Raw genomic sequence first — 18,523 nt, forward strand, 5'->3', positions numbered from 1 at the left:
GGTGATGGCAATGACTTCCTAGGGCTGGCCACTCCCCCCACCTACAGGCAAACCTTCTTGCAGGCCATGGACCCAGGAACCTCTGGTCTCTTCTTAAAGACCTGCAGGGAAGGTTGGTGCACAAAAATTCTCAGCAAACCAATGTTTAATAAGCCTTTTTAAACAAAGAAAGAGCTATTATACTGGTTCTACTTGTACCCAGAAGGCAGAAAGTGCCAGGAAGACTGATCTTGGCTGAAGTGTAAGGAAAATTTTCCTAAGAATTAGAGCTGCTCAAGTAGGGAATGAGCACTTCAGAAAATAGGGAACATTCCCATCCCCAAAGGTCTTCATGCAAAGACATAACTAGCAGTCAAGCTGTGGTAAAGAACTTTCCTCTTCAGGTATGGTTGGACTGAATCCACCCTCTTTAGTCCATTGCCACTGCCAAATTTTATGAGCTATTTTATTTCTATAACAACATTCCTCTAGCTTAAATCCTTTATGCTGTAGAGAAGCCTATTTCCTTTTTTTTTAATCCAGTAGATGGAAAATAGTAAAGCCATACCCTCCATTCTTATGTGCACCCACTTTTATTAGATTTCACCATATCCATCTACTTTTCTGATCTTTTATTCACCCTCCTGGCTTTCCTTCTCTTTCCTGAATGAGTCTTCTCCAAAACAGAACTGGGGCCCCTAGAAGCTCACAGTTCTCCGGAAATACTTAGCATAATGGTGCACTGGTTTCCTAAAGTGTGAAAGAATTAGCCCTTTTTTTCCTACTCCTTTTTTCAGGCCCCAATGTGTTTCCCATCAAATGGAGCAATATTTTTTTACAATCCGAAACAAGGTTAGTTGATGTTAATAATCCCTCTGTGAGATACAATAAAGTCAGATTTACAAAATAAGAAATAGAGGTTAATGTTAGATTTCACTTAAAACTCTAGCAGTTAGAAGCTTCTTGGTTCACAGGAAGAAAGACCAGGATGCCAATTTTAAGGAAAAATAAGTAAGCACAGGACATACCAAAGCATGGAACAAGATTATAAGAGGGAATCAGAATGACCAGTAGGGAAGTCTTGGGGGTTATCCTGCAGGCAAAGAGTAATTTTGAAGGATCCTTCAAGACTGGGCTCTTCCATGATCTTCAACATAAAGGTTTCAAGCCTACTACCTATCTCCACCCTAACAAGTATGGGTCTGCACTCTGTGTGTATGTGCACGCATTTAAGCACACCCAAAAGTGGCTCAAGTAACGTGGAAAAGAAATCCTGGAGGGTGAGAGAGCTGTGGCCTTTTGCAGTGAAGACACAGCTGGCATTCAGGTAAGGCTGTGGACTAGAGGGGCTTAGATCCGATTCGATTTGTTCTGCACTGTACTACTTCCACAAAGCAGTGTGTAGAATACTACCACCACATGAGAATCAAGTCCCTTATAAACCAAAGGAGAAATGGTTCCTATCTGAAGGAAAGAATGTTTGGATTCAATAAATTCAAGGCAATTCAAACATTTACTAAACATGTGTCAGGCACTGGGGTTATAAAAACAATCCAAGTTACCAACCAAACCACCCATTCAGCAAGTCCAACCTACCCTCAAGGAATTTTATACTCTGATGGAAGATGCAATATGTAAACAATTATTTTTATCTAATTTTTTATATATTTTGTATTTGTATTTAATTATTTTGTGTTTTTGTTTGTTTCTTTACAATAGAATATAAGCTATTTGAGGGCAAGAAGTGCATCCTTAATTTATAAGTATATATTGTGTAACAAATATATAATGATAAATATTTAGTAATAGTATATATTACAAATAATGTATAGTATTATATATTAGAGCAAGTGCTTAATAAATGCCTACTGAATGAATAACTAACTACAAAATACTTTGAGTAGGGAGAGAGCAGTGATAGCCAAAGGGATCTTGAATGGTTTTGAGTTGGAGATTTCACCTGAGCTGAGTCTTACCAGAAGCTAAGGACTTTGAGAGAAGGGGGAAAGAGGAAAAAGATTCTAAGGAAAAGGGACGATCTATGAAAGGGGCATAGAGGAGGTAAAAGAGCTTTGAGTTTGGAGAATGGTATATAAACCAGTTTAGTCAGAACACAGAGCACATTAATGTGAAATCCAGAAAGATAAGTTGAATCTAAATTGAGAAAGGCTTTTAAATGCTAGGATGAGGAGCTTATTTTATTCTCAAGGCAAGAGAAACATAATGTCGATTTTTGAGCAGAAGGATGACATGAAGACCTATGCTCCAGCAAGATTAATTTGGCAGCTGTGTTCAGAATAGATTGAAGAGGGAGAAATCTTCTTTCTTCTTCTCCTATTGGACTTTATGGAGGAGAGTTTTAAGGGAAATTTGACTTCAACCTCTACTTCTTCATCTGTTATACCAAGATCCAAAGTAGTGTTTCTTAACTTGCTGTCACAAATTTCTTTTTAATGCTTTGATATCCATTCTGGCCTTAGATACCCATTAGCTGTGTGACCTTGGGCAAGTCACTTAACCTTGACTGCTTCCAAAAGAAAACTACACTTCAGTATAATTGGTCTCCTTTGTAATCCTGTACTTTATTTTATTCATTTAAAAAAATTATTTAGAGAAAGTCCCTAAGCTTCACCAGACTTCCAAAGGAGCCTATGAGAGCAAAAAACATTAAGACTCCCTAGGCTACGACTTTGCCCACAAAAATAATTGCTATTGACAGACCAAGTAAGAATTTGCATTCCCAGAATTCTTTTCTTCCAAGCTGCTCAAGTCACTTCCAAGGATATTTCCTTTGTACCTCTTAGCATAGCCAGGAGTGGAAAAGACTGAGATGTCTTATCTCCCTTGCATAAACCAATTCCCTCTCTCAAGGCTCCCCAAACATCAGTGGGGAGGAGGCTTCATTGCCTAATCTCTATAAAGGCTCAGTAGAGCCTGGAGAACAGGGCTCTGAAAGCCCTCAATAACATGTATTAAAAGCTTTCTGCTTGCTTCACAGCCCCATGAACTTATTCTGCTCATGCCTCTTTTCAGTTTGGCTGAAAGTTTCTATTTTCCAAACATAAGTTGCGTGGAACCCTAAAGGACAAATCCTCAGCCTAAGTGGTGGTCAAGCAAGTGACCTGCTCCAAGGAGCAAAACCTTCCCCAGGAAAAGCCCCTCCCTCTGATCCCAGATGTGTCACAAAGAACAATATTTATTCCAAACAAGAATTGATTTGATATTTTTATAGGCTCTGATTTTCTAATTCAGAGAGAAAGCAGTAGAAGCCTGTCTGAAGGAGGGCTATCATTCACCAAGCTAGGATGCTTCCTCCCTACACCCTTTCTGTGGAAAAGGGGCAGTGGTTGCAAAGAAGGAGCCCCTCCAGGATCCCAAAGTGGAAAAGAGCAGAAGAAAACGAGACATCCAAGAACAGCTCACCCCCAATTCTTTGGGCCTGGGCAGAAGCCAGGGAGTACTCTGTCTTGGGATGCCCTCTATTGGAACATCTCTCAGCTCCCCCATGCCCATATTTGAGTAGAGCCAGAGTATAGGATAAGTGAGATGAAGGTAGTCCCGGAGCCTGATACCATCCCAGCAGCTGGCAAGCCTAGGAAGGGATCTGCTGTACCTGCTGCAAGGCTGGAGGAGAGTAGGAGAAGGAAAAAGGAAGAGACAAGAAGGATGGTGCAGAGAAGGGAGGGTATAATCTCTTTTCTAGCATGACAGTTGTCTCCCTGGGGGTCAATTGGGTCCAGAGCAGCAGCTTTGGCCAGAGATTTCTCACCTCATCCCTCAGCCATCTGGCTTCCCCACAACCAGCTTCCTTCCCTGAGATGGCAAACAGAGCCAAGACCAATGTCACTGCTGGGATGGCAAAGGGCCTTCTCTGCAGGGACCCCAACCGGGAAGGGCACATCGCTGGGAGCCAGGTTTCTTTCCATTGCCGAGGAAAAGCAAAGAAGCCTGAATGATTGCTGCTGGGGCCAGCTCAGCACTGACACTGTGGCCCTGAAAGCCCCGCAGAAAAGAACAGAGGTTAGGAGCTCTCACAGATTCCTCCTCATCCTTTTCTAATAACCCAATAATTAACTCTTGCTTCCAAAGAATCAGGACCTATATGCCAGTCCTGGACAAGGCCAGGTGCCAAGGAGGCAGTGAATGGTGCCATCTTCCTGCCTCCGTAGAACTGGCCCAAGGCACCAAGGCCCTGCTGTGGAGACTACTCAGGGCTAGCACCTCCTTACACTTCCCCACTTAAAGGAACTGTTCATCCCACAAACATTTTTAAGTGACTAATATATATGACCCTAAGCAGTTCTGTTATCTTGAGGGATGGGGCCAAGTGAAGGGGAAGGGTCTGTATCTATGATTTCATCAATGTGAGGAATTTTTAGTATGGAAATACCCTCTGCCAAAGCAGAGAAGTAACTCATTTGCAACTTAAAATCCAGACAATTCTCCCATCTTCTTTGCAGAGATGGGAAGCTATAGGTGCGGAACACTCCCTAGAATGTCAGATTTTTTAAATATTGGTAGTTTTGCTAAACCTTTTTATTATCTTTATTTTTTATTACAAAGAATGACAGGGAGGGGCAGGGGGCCAGCAAGGGATATATTGGCACATATAGATAATATAAAAACAAAAATTATAAATATAAATTTATTTCTAAAAAAAGAATTTAGATAAATTTTAAATGAGGGATTAAAAAAAAGAAAAAAAATTACTTATAGCACTAAGGATCTAAGTAATAACCAGGGTCACATAGCTAGTTAGTATTAAAGAAAGGATTTAACTCAGTTTTCCTGATTCCAAGGACTGCCTTCCATCCAATATTGCATTGCTTCATTCAGCTTTCTTTAAAAAGGGGTAAAGGGAGCTATCCAAAAACACTTGTTGGTGTGATGAGAATTTAAATTATGTCTTAAATATGAAAGTAAAAATATAAGTTCTTGGAGGACAAGGATTGTTTTGCTTTCGGGGCCAACCCAAAACAAAGCTTAAAGCCAAATAGTTATTTTTAAAAAGATTTATTGAGTCAACAGGGAGAGAGGAGACTGAGTTCTTGAAGGAGCATGAAAAGGGAGATAAATGCCTCCTTATCCAAAGAGCTAGAACATCACTGTGTGATGATCAACTATGAAAGACTTAGCTCTTCTCAGCAATGCAATGATTCAAGAGAATTCCAAAGGACTCATGATAGAAAATGCCATCAGCAGCCAGAGAAAGAACTATGGAGTCTGAATGCTGATCAAAACATATTCTTTTCACTCTTTTTCTTTCTTATGGTTTGTCCCTTTTGTTCTGATTCTTCTTTCAAACATGACTAATGTGGAAATATATTTAACATGATTGTACCTGCATAACCTATATCAGATTGTGTGCTGTCTTGGAGAAGGGGGAAAGAAAGAAGGAAGGAAGAAAAACTGGAATTCAACATCTTACAAAGATGAATGTTGAAAATTATATTAACATGTAACTGGAAAAAATAAAATACTATTAAGTCAAAAGAACTTGAAGGACTGGATCAGGTTGTATAAGAGGACCCCTGATCATAAAAGGAGAGAAAAGACAAAAAGGGGAAACATTGGACTAACAAACTCATTTCTCAGCCCCTGAACCTGACCTAGCTATGAACAGTTTCTTTTAGAGAAAAACAGAAAAGCAATTCAGTATAGCTGTAGGGTAGTAGCCCAATTCCTCTCCTCTCCTTTCAGAAAATTCAGTCTTCACATGATTCTCAATAATTCTTTCCCTGTAAAAATCAGCATCTCTCATCATGCCTTTTCCTAAGGGTAACATCCTTGAAAATGCAATTTTCCCATTAAATGTAAAAACTTATAGAAACCATCTTATGTGTGAAATTAATGTGTAGGAAAAAAGGTTAAGTCATTAAAATTTAACAATTCTGCCTAAACAAGAACTACAGGAATGTTTTCCCCTTCAGGTGACTACAGACTAATAAATGTTCATACAGCTCCCTGTCAATCAGAAAGCATTTATACATAATCCATGGGCTCCCTTCTACTTTCATTGAGTCTGCTTCTTGTAAAGGAAGTCACCTTAGGAACAGCCTTCCCCTGTGATCAAACAAATTTATTCTTTAGTCTTACCTTCAAGAGCTAGGTCATACTTGCTTCTAGAATCTCTCCTTTTAGACATATATTCTTCCCATAGGATTCATTTTCCTTGTGCCTGTTTTTCCCAATCTGGGTGGGGTCGGGGATAGCACTTACAATCCCAATATGGATCAGCAAGTCATTCAAGCATTTATTAAGCACCTGCTAGGGGCCAAGAATTGTGCTAAATTCTGGACCTATAAAGAGACAAAAGATGGTCCCTGCCCTTAAGGAAATTATAATCTAATGGGAGTGATAACAATGTAGTTATTGTACATCAAATAACTAGGTAGAAACAAGGACATAAAAGAGGGAAGGAATTGGAATTAAGCTGGATTGGGAAAGGTTCTCTAAAAAAAGTGGGATTTTAGTTAAAACTAGAAGGAGGCCAGGAGGCAAAGAGAAGGCAGAGCATGCCAGGATTGGAGGATAGCCAGGAAAAATGTCTGGGGTTAAGAATAGGAGTATCTTGTCCAGGGAACCACCAAGAGACTAATATCACTGGAATGTATATGGATGTGTGGAGAGAAGTAAGGCATATGGAAAGGTTGGGATGAGGGAAGTGTGGGTTATGAAGGTTTTTTAATGCTAAGCAAGAGATTTTCTATTTGATCCTTTAGGAAAATCCCTTTGGCAGCTAAATAGAGAATGGACTTGAGTGGGGAGAAACTTGGGACAGGCAGACACACCAGCAACCTCCAAACAGTCTTGGGGTAAGGATGTGGACTAAAGGAAGGCAGGAGGATTTATAAACTTTAACTTGTTCTGTTTCTCTAACATGGGCCAGTTTGTCCCTCTGTAGACATCCCAGTGGTCCTCCACTCCCAGCACCCGTTATATTTGTGCAAGATTTAACGAGTCGACTGGCTCTACATAACTTTACAACATCTCAGCATCTCCCCAACATTAAGATCTGTAAGTGTGTGCCATTACACCCAATTCCTATAGGAATCAGATGGCTGAATTAAAAAGCAGTGATTATAATGAGTAATGAGTTTGATGAATATCCATTTGACCAAGATTAAACTCCACCCAATATTTCAGTTTCCACATCCTTCTTCCCTACACTGGCACTAAGCTGAGTACTTTGAATACCGTCTCTCTTTGAGTCCAACTCTTTCCTTAGCAGATGAATTTCTTGGTTGGAAACATCAGAATAGAACTCATTACTCATCACGGATTTAGTTTGGGAGAGAAAACTCTCCTACAACTACTGTTCTACACAGACTCTTTACTCACCATTTCCATCTCCATTACCTCCGATCATTCAACAAACATTTAAGTGCTCTATGTGCAGCAATGGGAATACAAAGGAAAAAAAATCCCTAACTCCAAAAATTTTATATTCTAATGAGGAGATAACATGTAAATGATAAGGTACACACAAGATATAATAATACCATTCATATATATATCACACATACAATGTATCAAGGACAGTGCTTCACAGGAGGTAGGTGCTATTATTATCAGCCCCCTATTATACTTGAGGAAACAGGTAAACAGAGAGTGACTAGCCCAATAACTCACAACTAAGTGTCTGACACCCAGATTTAAAGTCTGGTCTTCCTGATTCTAGGCCCAGCACTCTATCCACTGTGCCATCTAGCTGTCTGCATATATACAGATTTAATGGATAGTAATCTGAGAAAGGAAAGGAATCCTCTTAGGAGGAAAGGAGGAAAGAGTAGAAAAGGAGTTAAATGGGGCTGGGAAAAGCAGAAGATAGGATGTGAGCTGAGTATAGAAGGAAACAGAGAATCTAATCGGAAGAGGTAAGGGAAGGGGAAAAGTGTTCCAGGTATGTGAAATAGCTCAAGATGTCCAAAAGCGAGTTAATGATGCATAACTATACCCTGGAGAGACTAGGGATAAATATACAGGTCTGGGAATCATCTGCATAGAGATCACTGAACCCACAGGAAGTAACAAGATCACCAAGTGAGATAGTATAAAATGAAGAAAAAGGCCCAGAATAGAGCCTTTGGGGATACCTATAGTTAGTGAGCATGACATGAATTAAGGGGAAAAAAAGAAAAAAAAAACAGCAAAGAGTGAGGGGCAATCTGACTAACAGGAGGAGGAACAGACAGAGTTGAAAGAGGAGAGAATCCAGGAGAATGTGACAGATAAGCATCAGAGACTGCTGAGCAGTCAAGAAGGATGATCAAGAAAAGGCTATTGGATCTGCCAGCTGGGGGAGTATGGGGAAGGAGGAGAAATTTTGGAACAAAAGGTTTTGCAAGGGTCAATGTTGGAAAAATTACCCATGTATATGCTTTGTAAGTAAAAAGCTTTAATTTAAAAAAAAAAAGAAAGAAAAGGCTATTTTGATTTGACAATGAAGAAATGATTGATAACTTTAGAAAAGGTAGTTTCAGTTAAATGGTGACATCAGGAGCCAGATTGCAAAGGGTTTAGAATTGAGAGGACGAGAAGAGGGAGGCATAGAATGTAGCCCAGTTTTCTCAAGGAGTTTAAAGGGGAAGAGACATAGATCAATAGCTGCTGGAGATAGTAGGATCAAATGAGGGTGGGTTTTTTTGGCTGAGGCAGTTGGGGATAAGTGACTTGCTCAAAGTCATACAGCCAGGAAGTATCTGAGGTCACATTTGAACTCAGGTCCTCCTGACTTCAGGGCTGGTGCTCTATCCACTGCATCATCTAGCTGCTCCTAATGAGGGCTTTTTAAGGAGGAGAGAGACATGGGCATGTTTGTAGGTGGCCGAAAAGTAGTCAGGAGATAGGGCAAGTTTGTAGACAAGGAAGAAAGTGTGAATGATAGTGAGGAAACAAGGGAGAATGGGATGTAGAAGGGTTGGCCAGAAGTTTCTTCATAAAAGACTGGTGGGAAGGAGAAGATGATAAGGGGAGATGTTAAGATGATGAGAAGGGGAAAGAGAGAGCTCTTGGAAGCAGATGGCCTCAGTTTTTTTTCAGCTTAGTGTGAGGCAAGATCCTTAGCTGAGAGAATGGTAGAAGGATTGAGGAAAGACAGGAAAGAAACAGCCACTATTGAGAGTGGAATAACAAACTGATTAGGGAAGGACAGCATGATCAGCAACAGGACCAGGGGGCAAGGGGTTCAAAAATAAAGAATATAGAATTGATGAAGATGATGATCAATGTAGCCAATGCAGAAGTGATAGTTTGAGAAAGAAGAGAGGGATGAAGAGAATGGAGCTGTAATAAGAATAAAGGATATCATAGGAGTCATGAGATATGGGGAAAGACAAGATAATCAAAGTATATGTTTAGATAAAAATAATTCAGGGTTCATAAGCATGGAAATGTAACAGCTGTGGCTTCTGACAAGGTCAAGGGTTTGATCATCATGGTGTGTAGCTATGGTGAAGTGGAGAAATAGGTCTTAGGAATTAAGAAGACTGAGGAACTAGAAAGTTATGGTATTTAAAGGCATAGGAATATGTCTGCTGAAGTCCTGTTGTAGGAGGGGAGGAGAAAGAAAGGAAAGAAAGACTGGGTCCAGCACTGAATTCATTGAGGAAGAAAAAAGATGTCTACAGGGTCCAAGTATAATATAAATATAATAATTTTGTTCAACCATTTTTTAGTTCTATCTGACTCTTGATGGCTCCATTTGGGGTTTTCTTGGCAAAGATACTGGAGTGGTGTGGCATTTCCTTCTCTTGCTCATTTTACAGATAAAGAAACTGAGGCAGACATGGCTAAGTGCCTTGCCCTGGGTCACACAGCTAATAAGTGTCTGAGACCAGATATTAACTGAGGAAGATGAGTCTTTCTGACTCTAGGACAAGCATTCTATGTACTGTGCCACCTAAATGCCCCTCAATTGACATAACACTTCAAAATTTTCAAAGTGCTTTCCACATGCTATCTCATTTGATCCTCACAACAACTGGGAGGTAAATGCTTTAAGTATGCCTGTTTTATAGATGAGGAAACTGATGATAAGAGATTAAGTGATTTGCCCAGAGTCTCAAAGCAGAATTTGAACTTTTCTGAAGCAGAATTTGAACTTGGTCTTCCTGAGTCCTAGTCCAACATTTCATCTCCTTAAAGACACCAAGCTGCCTCTAAAAACAACCGTAATTTGGATTAGATAATACATTTAGAGAGCATGAACCTTAAAGGAGGAAAGGTTGCTCAGGGGGGCAATACAGGGAGAACATGGACATGGCAAGGGAATATTCTGACTACTCCATTGTGATTATCAAGGGGGGGGATGAAAGAAAATATAACTAGTACTAAAAATGGTATCAAAGAAAGCAGTGTCATCAGGAGTAAGTAAGGTCTCAATAAGGGTCAGAAGATGGAAGAAGTAAGAAATTAGAAGGCAGATGATGAAGGGAAGTTTGGGGACATGGGGAGGAAGAGGCACAGAGTAGGATTGAAGTAGAGAGAAGTAAGGAAATAACCAATTGGGGATGGGGAATCCTCCTTCCCTTTTCTGTGTCTAGAAAAATACCACTCATCTTTCAAACCCTAGTTCACATATTCTACCTCTTCCAAGAGTAACTGCAGCTGGTAATGAAAGGGACAAAGCACGTCATCTGGAGTCAGACCAGTGCTCAAATCCAGCCTCAGACATTTACTGAGTGACTCCAGGCAAGACAGTTGATCTTCGTTTGCCTCCATTTCCTCTAATAACATGTATCTAGTAGGACTGTTGTGAGGATCAAATGGAATATTTACTTAAAAAAAAAACAAGCAAAAAGTACTTAGCACAGTGCTTAGCATGTAGTAGATGCCATCTATTATTCCCCCACCTATTTTTAAAGAGATGGTTGGTAAACATAGAAAAGGAAGCAGTTATCATAGTCGGCATGGCTTCATCAAGAACAAGTCATGCTAGACTAACATTTCCTTTTTTCTGAGAGAGTTACTGAGCTGGTAGATCAAAAATACCACAGATATAGTTCACCTAGATTTTATCAAAGCATTTGATAAAGTCTTTCATGATATTCTTGTGAAAAATATGGACAGATGTGGGCTAGAAGTTAATACAATTAGGTGCATTCCAAACTATTTGAATGCCCTGATCCAAGGGTTAACAGTTCAGATCAACCTAGTAGGAAGTCTCCTGGGGAATGACCCAAGAATCTGTGTTTAGTCTTGTACTATTTAACATTAACACATCAATGATTTAGATAAAAGTATAGATGCAAATGATACAAAGCTCACAAGGATAGCTAGCACATGGAATGACAGAATTGAGATTCAAAACGACCTCAACAGAATGGTACAGTGATTCAAATCTAATCAGAGAAAATGTAATAGTAATAAATGTAAAGCTTCACACTTTAGTGAAGGGAGAGGATAGTCTGAACCTTATATTCCATAGGTATTAGTAACTACTGGTGTGGAAACTCTCTTTTATGGCCTTGGAAAATTGAAGCATCTTCCTAGAGAATAGGGCACTGAGAAGTTTAAATAGCTTGCCCAAGGTCATACAGATGATATGTATCATAAGTAGAACCTGACCACAAGTCTTCCTGAGATTGTTCACCTTAAAAAAAAAAAAATGAGTGTGCTAGTGGTCCTAAAGTTCAAAAGAAGTCTTCAGTGTGATACGAAAGCAAATGCAAACTTGGATTGCATTAAGAAATCCGTGTCATTCAGAATAAAAAGGTGACAGTCGTTCTCTGTCCTAGTAAGAACACATATGATTCCTGGTGCCACATGTTAGGAAGTCCATTAATAAACTAGAGATGAGAATAACCTGAATCATAAAGGACCTCAAGTCTATGCCCTATGAAATTTAGTTGAAGGAACCAAGGATGCCAAACTAGAAAAAAGAAGATGGTTGCTCATATTAAACATATATAGGACTGCTTGCCATCTGGGGGAGGGGGTGGAGGGAGGGAGGGGAAAAATCGGAACAGAAGTGAGTGCAAGGGATAATGTTGTAAAAAATTACCCTGGCATGGGTTCTGTCAATAAAAAGTTATTATAAAAATAAATAAATAAATAAAACTGAAAATGCTGAATAAACAAATAAAATAAGAAGTGAATAAAGTTATTTGTCCAAACAAAATAACAAAAAAAGAAGAAGAAGAAGAAGATGGTTGCTGTCTTCAAGGTCTGAAGGCTTGTCACATGAAACAGGTATTAGCCCTCTTCTGCTTGGCCGGAGGTCAAAACCAAGAGCAATTGAAGGAAGTTGCAAAGAAACAAATTTAGATCCAATAAAAGGTAAAACTGCAAAACAATTAGGGCTGCCCAACAGTAGGGTGGACCTCCTCAGGAGATAATGAGTGTCCCTTCATTAGAGGGTTGAGCAAAGGTCACTCATAGGGTATGCTGCAGAGAGGATTCTTGTTCAGGTATGGGTTGGACTAGATGGCCAATGAGGTCCTTTTCAACTCTTGCAGTTAGGAAGCACAGTGAATAGAGCACTAGGCCTGGACTTCAAATATAACCTCAATACTTACTAGCTGTGTGACCCTGGTCAAGTCATTTAATTTCTGTTTGCCTCAATTTCCTCAGCTGTAAAAGGGGGCTAATAATAGCAGCCACCTCCTGAGAATGAAATGAGACAATGTTTGTAAAGTTTTTAGTACAGTGCCTAGCACGTAGATGCTTGATAAGTGTTTAAATAAACCTTCCTTTTTCTCTTCTTGAAATTCTAAACTCTTGTGATGCCTTCTCTGACCCCTCCAACATACAACAATTTGACAGAGTCAGAGAAAGAGAGAAGTAACTTACCTGAAATCACGCAAATAGGAAGCTGGGATCCAAAGTCAAAATATCTACTAATTAAATTTTGGCTAATAAACCCAAGAACTAATGCTGTTTCTCCTATACTACATTTCCTTGCCTTAGCCTTCCCCTGGCAATCATTTACCATCCTGTGATATCTCATAATCTCGTTCTGCATCGTCACTTGATTTTTTTATATGCCAGATCTCTAACATGGCTTTAAGGTCCTTGACAGCATAGACTATATTTTACTCAACTCTAGATCTCCCTCCAGTCCTAATTTAGGACCTTACACATAGTAGGAACTCAAAAATGGTTGTTACCAAACTGACTGACTGAAACAGATCACACAACCAAAGTCAAATGGGCATAGTGTGGCCTTGAAACAGTGTTAGAAAAAATTTAGAAAAATGTTTCCATGTCCAGCTCTCCATTACCTTTTCTGTCTAGAAATAGTGAATGTCCTGGCTTTTTGTAATTCTAAGTAGCAGGCTGTAGGATTGTGGATGTTGCCATTTGCAGGGATTTGGATCAAGCTCTCTTGTCCCACTTGGCTTCTGAGAGTAGTGTCAACACAGGTATCATGCTAAGTCAGCATAGTGTAAGAAAATATAGAAGTTGCTCCTGGTAACAAGGACTATTATTATGGCATTACATTAATATACAATTTAATTCTCTTGTGGCTGAGTGAGATGATTATCCCCACCCCCCTTCCTGTTTTTCATTCATCTTATAGGAGGCTTTTAATTATTATACTATTTCCTGATCATTATCTTGGCACATTCTGCCTTACATTACAGTTATTTGTATACGTTTTTTTTTTTAATTTCCCCTACTAGACAGTAAGTTCCATGAGGATGAAAGCCATGTTTTCAACTTCTTTCAATCTCTTCTGTAGCTTGGTTATGTTAGTTCCAGTAAGCACTAAATAAATTTAATTGAATTGAATTAATTGAATTGGAAAGATTGCCACTAAATTCATGAATTTGCTTTAAGTAGATATGTCATCCTATCCCTTTTGCACTTTTTGGGGGGAAGAATACTTAGAAATGCATCTCTCAGGTCTTTTTCCCTCAATGGTCCAATCTATTCACTAGTAACACAGAGCTGAACAGGCTAAATTTGGCAGCAGGGACCTGGGACACTCTGACAGGAGGAAATAGGAAGCCATTTTGATGCTAAAGAAAAAGAAGAATAGACAGTTTAGTTGCTGCTCTGGCTGAGCCAATGTGACAAGCTGAATTACAGCTAGAGAAAAGGATCCTTGCTTTTCTAGAGCCTCCAACTGACAATAAGGAGGAGGCCCTCTCTTGTGCTACTCCAATAACTAGGGTCCCTCTGGCATTCCATACCCATGCTCTCTGTTTTCCTACAATCTAAGGAATTGAAGTGGTCTCTGAGGAAAAATGCTTGTAGAAGCCAGAGCTCTGCTGTCAATAGTATTACCTACTCCCAGTTATTAACCCTTTCCCCAATCTTTCCCTGTCTGATTGCTTCTGAGTATTGATGGATGATGAAATGTGAAAGAAATGTGATCTCATTGTAAAACAGGACAGTAGCTGGAGGCATTAGTCTTTGCTTCTACTATTCTGAGTTAACCTTTGGCACTACCCAATTTCAATAGATATTTCAAATGATTATAGAATATAATGGAATACTATACAACAAACAATGAACAGGATGAATTCAAAGAAAAATGGAAAGACATGTGACATGATGATGCAGAGTGAAGAAAGCAGAGGCAACAGAACAATATACATTAATTACAATTACATAAAGAATATCATCAAAACCATGTTACAGACTGAAAAGAAAATTAAAAAGATGATAAAAATGAGGATTGTATGGGTACCACCCCATTAAAATTAATAAACTAGTATTTTAGGACAGGGTTAATGATTAGTAAATAACAAGTGTATAGACACTAATGTAATCATTAATGTTCTCCGATTGTTTTTGTTGGGGTGGGGGGGGTTTGAGTTTCATTTTGCATGCTCATTTTCCTTATTTTATTTTCTTATGCTCTGTTTACATGTGGGAATGCTAGCACTTGTTAATGAAAATGAAAATAAAATTTGTATTTTTATAAAAACTGTGTATGGTGGCATTACAAAATATGATCCAATATAATCAAAAGAACCAAGCTGGTAATAAAAAGTCAAATACTGAGTTCCTTTATATCAAGAACTTCCAAATGACAAGGTATTTTTCTTGTTCAGCTATTTCAACTTTCACTGGGAATGACAGCACCACAGTTTATCAGAAAGGAGTTTGCCTCCAGCCAAAATCCAAATACCATCACAATATGCAGCAAAATGAAGAATGCTCACAATATTAGGAATAGTACAATATTAAGTAGATTAAAATAATTCATTGAAAATGAACACATGTCCCCAGCTTTGTCTTCATAAAAATAATGTTCATAGCACTGATTTGCAAAGCAACCCAGCAATGGCAGGTTTACAATTTCAATAACGACCATTCATTACTTCCAGTTGTCTAAGAAATTTGAGTTGTTAGGAAATAGATACATACTTGGACAGCTGAACAATCAAAAATAATGTTCCATCACAGGCAATTAGCTCCCACACAGAAAAGCACAGGAGCATAAATGACCAGATTCAGAGTGAATTCCAAAGCTATCTCTAGCTTCACTCTGACTCCAGCCTGTTTGATTTAAAGAAAATTGTACAGAGATAATGCTTTCCATTTCAACCTGTCATCTCCTGGTAGCCTATGTGAGTTTTCAGGGTGTTGTTTTATTATTGACTGGCATTTTCCCTGCACTGCATTCATAACAATTTGATTGGTTTTATGGGGTTTCAGTTAACATCTATTTCCAAACCATTTCCCCAACATTCTATCAAATATTTCATGGTTTTTAGGGTGCTTTTTCATAAGAGCTATCTGTTTTACAGACTAAAACCTAAGGTAACAAAGAACAAAACTAGTGCTAGAAGATTTCAACATAATTTTAATTTAACATCAAAATACTGACTGTTACTAAATGCTACAGGTAGAGTCCATGATACTGCTAGATGTGTTGTTAATTAAGTTGCTTTTAGCATGCTGAATGTATATACTCTATCCCTATATTCATGCTCCTATTTATTGCATCTATACATTTCTATCAACCATAAATATGAAGCTATTTCACACATCCTTCTCCCAATGAACCACCCTCAGTGAGGCTGTTCCCAGTCCAGAAAATAAGAAGAAAATGTTTACAAATAGCTATAACATTTTTTCATTTAGCAATTTTCTTCATGTAGCTAGATCTACAAAGCTGAGGTTACATAATCACCTATTTAATACTCCAAACCAGCTGCATTTAGAGTAATCAGATTTGGGGTACAATGTGCTGGTGTGGAGTTCCAGACTGTGAAATAAAAAACGGATACTGCACTAAGCTAATGCACTAATGAGAGAAGGCTTGGGATCTAGCTAGGTGCAGAAAGGGAACACTTTCCAGCTGACTGCTTTGCTCACACTAGAAGAGACAAGATTAAAGATTCAAAGTACAGCTTGACAAAAGGATGTTAGTTTCCAATACGCTATACTGTTCTCCAGAGACAGACAGACAGAAACAGAAACAGAGACAGAGAGAGACAAAGACAGAGACACAGAGAGACAGAAACAGAGAGAGAGAGACAGAGAGACAGAGAGACAGAGAGAGAGTGTGTGTGTGAGAAAGAGAGAGAGAGAGAGGGAGACAGAGAGAGAGTGAGAGAGAGAGACAGAGAGAGAGAGAGAGAGAGAGAGAGAGAGAGAGAGAGAGAGAGAGAGACAGAGAGAGAGAGAACCCCAACTGAACCCTTTTTAACCATGAACTCAAACTCATCTGGCTTACTGAGCTTCACTGCATCCTATCTCACCATGAGCTTCGCTTCAACATCCCATACCCTAACAGATTGTACTCAGTGTTTTTCCCTCTTCCTCCTCCTCTTCTCTTCCCTAAGCTTCCTTTACCTCCTCTATAGACTTTATTTATGCTCTCTGCCCGGCTACTTGTTCCGTCTCTATCAGAAGGACAGATCCAAGTGCTCTTCTCGAAGCTAAGCTCTATTTTCTCAGTTTTCCAACATGAACATTAAGCACCCCCCTCCCTCAGTCCCACCCCCTCCCACACACCCCAAATGAATCCAGAGTTCCATCTTCCCTGGATGAAGATGATTGCACCTACTCACGCCCCTAATCCCTGACAACTGCACCCCTTCCCCCACCAGAGGCTGACAATTCATTTAGCCAGAAGCCCTGTTCTCTTCTCCTTCCCCTGCAGCTACCCAACCCCAGCAAGTCACTCCACCTCTCGGAGCCTCAGTTTCTTCTTCAGTTAAATGGGTAGAATGCTACTCAAAAGATGTACCGCCCAGGACCTAGAGCAGCTTTGTTTACCTCAGATACTAGAGAAACGGGAGCTATCTCTTGCTGTTGTTCTGTTACCACCACCACCCCCCCACACACACACACTGAGATTTTGCCCCCTCCTCAACACTCCTATCTCTTGTCCAGACCCATTAACCCAAAGCCTCCCCGTCGGTCAAAACTCCGACGTTCCCCCCCAGGAAAAGGGAGCCGGGGCCGGGCCTCTGTCCGCGCCTGCTGCAGTCCGGAGTCAGCGGGGACTGCTGGGAGGGAGAGTCGGACCCCTCTGGCCCGGGCTGCCTTACCTGGCCGTGTCAGCAGTGGGGCCGGGGCCGGGGCCGGGGCCGGGGCCGGGGCCGGGGCCAGGGCCCGCTGGCTGCGGGGCTGTAGCCGCTCGCGCAGCTCCGGCTGAAGGGAGCTGTCCGCTTCCTGGTGCTGAAGGCGCCTTCCCAGCCGCGGGGCCGGGGCCGGGGCCGGGGCTGGGGCCGCCCGCCACCGGCAGTCCGTCCCCGGCTCCCCCCTCCAAGCTAGCTTCATTGCCCATGGCGGGGCTCGGACGACGGGGTCGGGGCGGTGGAACGGGGCGCGGAGGGGAGGGGAAGGGGAGGGAAGGACAGGGAGGGGGGGCCGGGCCGGCAGCTCCCGGGCTCGCTGCTCACACGCTCAGCGCTGCGCCGCCGCCGCCATCTCCCAGCTCCACCAGCGGCGCCTGGCACGACGCATGCGCGGCCCGCCCCCCGGGCCAGACCCCGCCCCTCGCTCTGCACACACCCCTCGGGCGCCTCAGAGCCGCGCGTGATGCTGCTGCCGCCGCTGCTGATGCTACTACTGTAGCTGTTCTTGCTACTGGGGGGCGGCTAAGTCGCCGCCCCTGCCAGTCGAGCGCCCACCCCTCCCCCTATGTGCGGAGTCTCGGTCGAAGCTTGGTTGCGGGGAGCGTGAGGCTAGGGTTGCAGAGCCCCACCTGAGGCGTCCCCGGACCCTCGGGAAGAAGGAGCTCGTTGTGAAGCTCACTTGAGCGGGGTGCCTATGCCCCGCCCCGGTCTGGAGCAAGGTGGGGGATGGGCGGACTCGGCTGGACTTGGGGGAGCGAGCCGAGTGACCAGGACATCCCTGAAAGGGAGAGGACGCCGTCCACCCCGTCAGCAACTCTGGGTCAGGCGTCTACCCTAGGGTAGCACAAAACTTAGATAAGGAGTCTTGCCTGTATCCCAAAGAGATCATAAAAAAGGGAAAAGGACCCAGAAGAAAAATATTTATAGCGGCTCATTCTATGATGGTGAAAAATTGGAAATGAAGGGGAAGCCCCTTAACTGAAAAATGGCTAAACAAGTTATGGTATATGCATGTGATGGAATACTATGGTTCTGTTAAAAAGGATGGACAGGTTTCA

At 41.3% G+C, this 18,523-nt stretch overlaps 1 protein-coding gene across 1 annotated transcript in view; it reads right to left on the bottom strand.

The window, feature by feature from the left end:
* BSN (bassoon presynaptic cytomatrix protein) overlaps nucleotides 1-17,829 on the bottom strand; it is a 232,903-nt gene extending 215,074 nt beyond the window's left edge. Inside the window, exon 1 of the mRNA XM_051986526.1 lies at nucleotides 17,436-17,829. Within this exon, the coding sequence (XP_051842486.1) occupies nucleotides 17,436-17,674 (239 nt within the window). The 5' untranslated portion in view covers nucleotides 17,675-17,829. The remainder of the gene's footprint in view (nucleotides 1-17,435) is intronic.
* Nucleotides 17,830-18,523: the final 694 nt, after the last annotated feature.

This window comes from Antechinus flavipes, chromosome 1 (assembly GCF_016432865.1).
Source record: "Antechinus flavipes isolate AdamAnt ecotype Samford, QLD, Australia chromosome 1, AdamAnt_v2, whole genome shotgun sequence".
Lineage (NCBI taxonomy): Eukaryota > Metazoa > Chordata > Mammalia > Dasyuromorphia > Dasyuridae > Antechinus > Antechinus flavipes.